Raw genomic sequence first — 9,487 nt, 5'->3', positions numbered from 1 at the left:
AGATTCTCATGATCGTACAAAAATTATTTTGTTTCATTTTCATATTTAAAAAAAATAAAAAGTGTGAAAATTCGTTGTAACGGTACCTACTCTACAATTTTATCATATACATTCAAATGTGTATACTGAATCTTTTGAAGTAGAAAGCTATGTATTCGACGTATTCATTCACTGATATTTCTTTATTTTTAAACTATTGAATCGTGATTATTAAGACAATTATTTTGAGTTTTAGAATTTTGTTTGTTTTAATAATTGTTTCGGTTTGCATTGCTTAATTTGGTTATGGCGGAATAAATATTATATGGGTTAGTCGAATTAAAACTAGAATTACAATGAGTTATTTATTTCATGTATTAGGTTAAGTAGTTGTCGTCTATAGCATCTTTATTATATTTTATCGATAAAAATTATTGGGCCGAGTTTCGAAATATTTTGATTAACTTTTCTATTTTATTTTTATGAATACAATTTACTTAATCGGGCGGTACTGCTGAGTGCCTGCCCTTGCTAACCTCCTGTCAATACTATTAATAAAGAATAGATTGAAAAAATATAGATTGTAAACAATTTAAAAAAAAATGAATACAATTTATTATTTTTGTGTTTATGTACGTATTTGGCTGCTGCTGTTTCATACTTTGTATTTCACACAACTGTAGGTATATCTACATAATATACCTAATGTATATATATTATATTTAGTCTGAAATCTGAATTAATATGTTATATAGGTAATAACTTTAATAACTCAATAGTCAATATTGTCAATAATGATTGTCGTATAACATAATATTCATAATAGTATGGAATTATATATTATTGCATAATATTTTTGTAAAAATTGTTCAATAATATGAAATGCAAGGTTAAATTATTGTGGTGACACCCGATACGTAGAGAATGTACCTATTCTGAGAAAATTGTATAATGTGTATATATTTATACTATTTATCATAGTCAAATGAGAGTATGGGACATAAAAGTCATTAATTTCCTTGAACAGATAAATAGGGCTTTAAATAAGAACAATTTCAGAATCTACATTTGGATGAGCACTTTCACATTAAGTCAGTACTAGAGTTAATTGTTGAAAACTAATAATTATTTTCATGAATCTGTTTAATAAAGCGCATATTGTTATATTTCAACCGTAATAAATTATTTTGACTTTAAGCGAATTGTTATTGCTTCGAAGCACTGCAATATAATTAATATATGGTAGGATCTGTTTGAATTTTTTTTAAAACTACAAATTTGTTAATATAAGGATTAAATATAATGACTCACAAGTCACAAGCTTTAGTAGTACTTGAAGTATTGGAATTTTTCTCAGCCTGCATAATAGGAGAACAACTAAATTATTCAGATGAAATAGAGTAAAATAGAATCTTCTGAACGCACAATTTTCCATGTTATGCGATACTAAATTGAATATGACGTAATAATACATGTGAGCATGGTGTCCTTATAATAAAAATGTTATTATCATCAACTGATAATGTAATATTACCTCTGAGTGAATAAATATAAATGTATATATTTTTTTTTTTTAGAAAACGGAATTTAAAGTAACTCTTTATTCATAATAGCATATTAATAGAGCGTCTTCGTCATGAACAGGTTAGTTGTAGAAAATATTCAAAATATTTATTAGAATAGGTAGTTTATCATTATTATTAATTATTGTTTTAGGTCTATAATAGATGACAATTGTGAAATGAAACAACCTCTTCATCCAAGATCTAATGCAAATATTTTTGAAATCATTACTTATGGGTAAACGAATTTAATTTAATTTGATTTAATTTTTTTAAGGTGCATTTAACCATTTAAATAGCAATTAGTTTTATATAACATTGTAAATAATAAGCACGGTTTTCACTTACTATAAAACCGTAAATATTTTATGATAGGACCTTCTAAATACCACGTACGTAAAATATTCAAGTCCATCTATTTATTTTGTACCAATATATTACAATAAGTTAATCTGACGGTCATTCTCACGTACGCATATTATATTACCATGCAATAGCGTAAAAATGTAACGATTTCAAGTGTTCGCAAACAACGATAAAAACATTTTGTAATCATTACATAATCATTAATTTAAAAACATATAATTATAAAAATAAATTTTATATTGATAAATATCAATATTGGCTTTAAAAAAATCAATATGTCACAGTAGGGTATAAGTGTAGAGTGTTAGTTGACAGAAAAAGTATACATTTAAAAATAAGTTTAGTCAAGTGAGTATCTGGTTATTCTCGTACACCGATAACTTTTGTTTCATTTCATACAAATTTAAGTCAATATTATGGTATTTAAAAATCACTTATCGATCATACTAAAATGTTTTAAAATGTATTGTTAAAAATATATATGAAATAATTATGTACAACTAAACTATAGTTCTTATAAGAAAAACTTTACTAAAGGGAGCTATATTTAGGTATAAGTTATTTAGGTATACCTATTGTCGTTATCAACGGTTATCAACTTACTGTTTACTGTTATTGTCAGTTTTTGATTTGGAAATCGAATGCAGGATGAAATAGCGTTCCACACAAAATTAACTACACCCCTCTCCAGTAACAATCACACCAAAGCAATATTAATTTGTTCTATAGATACAAAAAATATATTTTAATATATGTATATATAAAAATAAAAAAAACACATATTTATTAATTGAAAATAACTGATAAGTTTTATGATTCTATATCAGAAGCAGTACTGTTGTAGTCCACAGCTACAATGAGGAATTTTAATAATTAATTTTTTTTTCGTAGGTGCAATGTAAAAATATTATGGCTATGATAGTTTGCACCGAAAAACACTGGCTTATTTCCAAAGCACAGTTACATGTAGTATTACTACTATTACTTAGCATATTACACACCTAATATATATTATTTCCTCAAAATTAATATCAGTGGTTTCAAAATTTTTTTGGCTGAAACGGTCATTACAATTTTTAGTCTACATCTGGTATCATGCTGCTCGTTTTGTCTGTGATATTATAATATTTTGTTTGAGTGAATGAGTGGTTAATATTTTAAACAACAACCCCCCAACAAATATATACATGATCATAGTATTTAATATTTATATTGTCATAGCTCATAATATTATACATATATGTTGCATTAAAGCAAAGTGTTTTATGGTACTTGGGATGTATGGGTGTTGTAAACGTATAATAGATTGAGTTTATTTCAAAATATAAAGCTTTTGGGACTTCAGTGGAAGGTATGTAAGAGCTTATTTTATATTATTACCTATAGTGTGATATTCATCAAATTTGTGAACGCCTTAGTTTAATATTATTGTTTTGCAATCTGTTATGTAGAAATAGTAGGACGTATGTATTACTGTAGTCTGTAGTATTGTAATTATTAAAATAAGATAATAAAACCTTAGGTAAACGTATTTTTTATTAACACATATTGTTTATCATCAAAAATGCATATCATACTTCTGTCTCTGAACACTAGGCTGATTATTTTTCGAAACACTTGATAACAACTACCCACATGTTTATACAGGGTGATTCAAAATTGATGTTACAGCCATTTTATTATATAAATATTCAAAATAGTGAAAAATATATAATACAAACGTTTTTTGATTCAGAAACATCTAATATGATTTCATAATTTTATAATTGCTTACAATATTTTAAGAAGGTTTTGCGGAGTTAACTTTAGAAATTCAAATGGGAACCAATACTTTTTTGCAAACATAATGTGAAGACATTTTTAAATACATTTTAATGCATGAACAACATTAATTAATGCAAAACGCTATGCTGAGAGCTATTTAAAAAAGGAGAGTTTTCTATTTGAATTTCTAAAGTTGACCCCCTAAAACCCACCCTAAAATATTGTAAGCAATTATAAGATTATCATAATAGATGTTTCTGAATAAAAAACTTTTGTGCTATATATTTTTCACTATTTTGAATATTCGTATGATAAAATGGCTGTAAAATAAATGTTGAATTACTACCCTGTGTATTAAGTGTTATTTATGTACTGTTGAACGATCAAAAAAGCAATAAACATCAAGGATTAAAATTCATTTTTTTTTGTTAAGAGGACGTTATATTTGCATGTGTTACCTCCGTCTTACAAGTGCATACCGATATACCATACAAAATGTTACGCTCAGCTGGTCACGTTTAGCTCCGTTAGCTTAAAAATTAAAGTGATTTGACTTCTTATAAAATTGAAAGGTGAGATTATTATCTAGGGCATCTCGTGGGCTTTTTATTTTATTTTAAACTTTGAAGCGAGTTATGAGTATTTTAAGATGTACAGACAATTTACAATTTTAAAATAACTCGCTTTAAAATAAAAATAAAATAAAAAGCCCATGAGATGCCCTTGATAATAATTTACCTTTCAATTTTATTAGAAGTTAATTCACTCTAATTTTTAAACTAATTGAACTAAATGTGATCTTCTGAAATTGTAAGACTTTTAAGGATTCTCTTAATACTCCCTTTAAAATATACTTTATTTATTAATTTATATAAAAAGTTATTTTAAATATAATATTTTTTTTTTTAAGTCGATTACTAAATATAATTATAATACAGTCTGATATAACTAAAAATATAACTTTTTTATAATACTTACCAATGTGCAATTAGTGAAATGTAATATATATATTTAATACTACGTTAATAAAACTAAAATTATTATTATTATTAATGAAACTATTAATTATACTTAAATATAAATGTATACAAGTAAAATATTACTGCATTTAATATTTTATACGTTCATCAATATATTTTTATCTTGCAGTAGCATAGTTGTTGTTTTTATTATTTTTCAAATATTGAAATAGTTATTATACTTACTACTAACTACTATATTAAATGGCTAATTGAAATATATTATAGATTTTGGACCTATTTGTAAGTATATGGATTGTGTTCTATAATTGCAATAAATAATAATATAAACACAATTGGCACATGTTAATATGAAATTAACTAATAATATTATTTTTTGTTTAGTTGGATGTTAAACCTGTTCAAAACAGGACGAACCAGAGATTTAAATGAAACCGATTTGTATACGACAATGGATGATCAGATATCATCATCATTAGGCGATCAATTGGAAAAGTAAATAAATATAAACTCAAAGTCATTTTCATATTATTATGATAATTAGATTAAATTAATTTTTGATTTATTTTTAGGGAATGGCATTTAGAATTGACCAATGCATACTCTGAGAATCGTACACCTAGTCTGCCGAGAGTTTTGATTAAAATGTTTGGCTATAAATATATATCCATTGGATTTTTATTTGCCATCAATGATATTATTGTTAGGTAAGCACTGTTTCTGTTACATCATTTTATGTTTAGAGTCTGGAAATATACAAGTATTAGGTTTTGACCGGCAATCGTGCTTGACGGGGCCCTTATTATGATATTGTTTATAATGTATAAGTCCTTATTACATATTATATTTTGCGAACCTGCTGGCTCAGCATAATATTTATGTTAGTAAACGTATACTTTTAATGAATTTTGCACTTTTTGTTGTTAAATATTATATACAGTATTTGTATAACGTTTATGTATGATGTATTGCCTACTGTTATGTTTTATAGAGTATCTGGGCCACTATTAATTGGCGGGTTATTAGCATATTTCAACCCCGATGGTTCCAACATCACTGATTTGAGACATGCATACATGTATGCATCTGGCATAGTATTTGCCTTGTTAATTGCAATGATATTGCAACATTCAAGTATTGAAAGAAACTTGCAATGTGCGATGAAGATGCGAGTTGCATGCTGTTCTATCATATTTAGAAAGGTGAACCTCATATTGTAATAACTGATAAGTATTAACAATATTTGAATTTTTTTTTTTATTGAACAATTTTTTTTATTTACAACCTGTAATTACATAGTAATACAATGAGAAAATTGGGGGGAGACTATTGGCGTGAAGGGGACCCATCGACAACACTCCGCATGTAATATTTGAATTTATATTTATTTTTCAAAGTTTTAAAAATCTTCAATGACGACAATAGTCGGTAAAGTGTGTTCATAAATTATTTTTTATTTGTCGATCAATTATCCTAATACTATAACTATCTTTATAGTTTTGGTGTGTAACAACAATTAACAAAATACAGATATATATTAATATTTTATGATAAATTTATCATCAAGCTGTAATTATATAATTTCTAAAAACCATGTACCTATTCACTTAACTGTGTGACAATAATGATATAATAAATCGACAATTGACATTTTTTGACGGACGTTTAATGCTGTTGACAAAACTAAGTAATTTCATGATTTTATTTATACGATTGATTTTGGTAACTATCTATAGATTTTTTGAATGTTTGGAAGAGTGCAACAGACATTAGTAAAACAAAGAAAATAAAGACGGTTATTAATATTTAAATTATGCAATACAACTATATTGAGCCATACAATGTAAATTGTATCTGTGGCTGAGATAAAATGTCGTACATGTACCTATTGTATCTATGGACTATTTTCAAGAACATTTTCTTCTTAGTTAAAAGTTTGCAACCGTACACAAACCACCAAAGCTTAAAATTTACATTGCACCCTTATATATGCCAACTTAAAACATTCAACTGATAAAAAACATTGTTCAAACGTCATAATATTACTGTATATTAGAAATTAGTAGATAATGTAGAAAATGATACTATAAACGTTGGCTTATTGGTTGTACTTTTAGAACAAAAACATAATATAAAAAAATATTTGTTATCTAATATATTTATTTTACACAGGCATTGTGTTTAAGTCAGACATCTCTTGGTCAGACCACTGTCGGTCAAGTAATAAATTTGATATCGAACGATGTTAGTCGATTCGACATATCACTGACATCAATGCATTTTATATGGATTGGTCCCCTACAAACAATTGTGGTCACATATTTTTTGTGGCAGGAAATTGGCGTATCGTCATTAATTGGAGTATCTGCGTTTTTATTTTTTATTCCATTACAATGTACGTCAACGAAAATTGTGAAAAAAACCATACGTCATTATATTTATTAGCAAACTGCTTGTTTCATTTTCAGTTTTTTTGGGGAAAAAAATGTCTGAATATCGATCGAAGACATCCAAAATTACCGATGAGAGAATACGGTTAATGCATGAAATAATTTCAGGAATACAAATAATCAAAATGTACACTTGGGAAAAACCTTTTGCAAAACTTATAGAACAAACCAGAAAGTTTGTAATATTATTTAACAATATTAACTATTATTTCATTTGTTGCTATAATTATGAATGTATGAATTATTATATTAATTAATGTTATTATAGAAAGGAAATTAAACACACTCGAGGCACTTCATTTCTGGGAGTTTTAAATTTTGCGTTTCAAGTAGTTCAAACTAGAATTCAACTGTTCATCAGTATTTTATCATTCATGTTACTTGGAAACAATATATCAATCAGAAAAGTAAAATATAATGAATAATTTCCTGAATACCAAAAGTTTACCTATATATAACAATATATATATTATAATACTATACAGCTATATTATAAAATAGATAAATAAAATATAGGTACATATATTTAGGTTTTTGTCGTAACTGCATTTTATTCTGTATTGCAACAACCAATGACGAAGTTATTCGGTCGAGGCTTAATGCAATTAGCTGAACTGAAAATAACTGTGAAACGCATACAGGTATATAAATAAATATGGATTCTTACATGGTTAGAATATATATTTTAATGTTGATATACCTAGATATCATTTTTAGGATGAAATATTATAATTTTCATTTTTTAAATTTTTTTATGAAATTGTTGTATAGAATTTTATGTTGCTTGAAGAAAAAGATAGCAAAATCCCAAATCTTTCAAAATCTACAGTGGATCCATTAACAATTAACGTTGTAGAATCGGACATTAACACGGAGAATATTAATATTAAAGAAAAAACTGGATGTTTAAATAGTGTTGGTATAGTTATTTCGAACGCTAGTGCAAAGTGGACGGCTGTTCAAACGTGTAATACTTTAGTGAACATTAATTTAAACATCACACCAGGACAATTAGTGGCAATTATCGGACCAGTAGGAGCCGGAAAAGTACAAAAAAAACTATAAAAATAATTATTCGCATTTACCCTAATAATCATAAAATAAACAATTACAGAGTTCATTATTACAAGCAGTTTTACGTGAATTGCCTCTTTCCGTAGGCAAAATATCCGTGCGTGGTAAAGTGTCTTATGCATCACAGGAACCATGGCTATTTGCTGGTACTGTTCAACAAAATATACTTTTTGGTTCACCGATGGACAAAGAGCGTTACAAACAAGTAAAAATTTCAAATTATAATATTATACAAAAATATTAAGTTAATATAAGCTAAAAACCTATGTAATTGAAGCCTTATGCCAAACAAATTTTCTAAAATATTCACGATATTTTTCAATTCGGTTTTGATTTAGGTTATAAGTGTATGCGCATTAATAACAGATTTTAAACAGTTTCCGCATGGTGACAGAACTTTGGTGGGAGAAAGAGGAGTTACCCTAAGTGGAGGCCAGAGAGCAAGAATAAATGTAGCTAGGTGAGTAACAGTTTGAAAATAAATTGTAAATTATACCTTCAATATGTTCGATTTTAGAGCGATATACAAAGAAGCAGATATATATTTACTGGACGATCCTTTGTCGGCAGTTGATACTACAGTTGGCAGGCATTTGTTTGATAAATGCATCAAAGGTATAAGCAGGTATTGATTTTTTTTAAATTGTAATACTTACAATTATTTTATTTCTGTTTAATAGATTATCTCAAAGAAAAAGCATGCGTTCTTATTACTCATCAAGTACAATACTTAACTGATGTCGGGAAAATTATTCTAATGGATAATGTTAGTATAAACAAAAGCCGCGCAATTACACCAGAAAATCTTAAATTATACATCAATTGCGCTGGTGAATATCTACGGATAAAAATACTAAAATAGTATACCAACTACCAAAAGATAATCACAATAAACAATGGTCCTAACTGCTGGGTCAGTACTTGGTACCCTCACCACACCGGTACTGGCACTGAATACATCTATATTACTTATTAGTGCAATTGAGCATACTGTATACAAAATAATATAAATAGTGCAAATGACGCCCATAACAAATAGGTCAAATTTAATTACAGAAGGTAATAAGGTAATAGGAGCTACAGATAAAAAATATTGGTGTGTTGACAACTTCAAATTTACTATGACATGATAATGACATATTTTGTTGATATATTAGCTGTAGGGGAATCTGCCTGGTGTAACTCGCTGAGAATGGGTACCGATGGAAGAGATAGTGTCGTTGAATTTGCAAAAGATGCCGGTGTTAAGTCGGACTATAAGGTTGGTTAAAAGTGAAAACTCAATGTTTGAGTTTTTGATAAGGAAGACGTC

The 9,487-nt window shown here is 27.2% G+C and overlaps 1 protein-coding gene across 1 annotated transcript; it reads left to right on the top strand.

Annotated features, from left to right (window-relative positions):
- The first annotated feature begins 1,052 nt into the window (after nt 1–1,052).
- On the top strand, nt 1,053–9,481 carry LOC111029031 (multidrug resistance-associated protein 4-like). The gene is made up of 15 exons (XM_022307850.1): nt 1,053–1,070; nt 1,557–1,623; nt 1,696–1,779; nt 5,036–5,146; nt 5,224–5,358; nt 5,643–5,853; nt 6,824–7,046; nt 7,120–7,276; nt 7,370–7,508; nt 7,632–7,742; nt 7,873–8,148; nt 8,216–8,380; nt 8,514–8,635; nt 8,693–8,790; nt 8,856–9,481. The coding sequence occupies exons 2-15, from the start codon at nt 1,616–1,618 to the stop codon at nt 9,035–9,037; spliced, it is 2,022 nt and encodes a 673-aa protein (XP_022163542.1). The 5' UTR covers nt 1,053–1,070; nt 1,557–1,615; the 3' UTR covers nt 9,038–9,481.
- Nucleotides 9,482–9,487: the final 6 nt, after the last annotated feature.

This window comes from Myzus persicae, unplaced genomic scaffold (genome assembly GCF_001856785.1).
Source record: "Myzus persicae strain clone G006 unplaced genomic scaffold, MPER_G0061.0, whole genome shotgun sequence".
NCBI lineage: Eukaryota > Metazoa > Arthropoda > Insecta > Hemiptera > Aphididae > Myzus > Myzus persicae.
The sequence above is the reverse complement of the archived record's forward strand: the minus strand, read 5'-3'. Positions and strand labels throughout refer to the sequence as shown.

Bases quoted from the DNA above. Each gene is read 5' to 3' on its own strand.
- LOC111029031 (XM_022307850.1), top strand. The intron at 5,854-6,823 runs GTGAACCTCATA...TATTTTACACAG, and splicing joins GTTCTATCATATTTAGAAAG to GCATTGTGTTTAAGTCAGAC. The intron at 7,047-7,119 runs GTACGTCAACGA...TTTCATTTTCAG, and splicing joins ATTTTTTATTCCATTACAAT to TTTTTTTGGGGAAAAAAATG.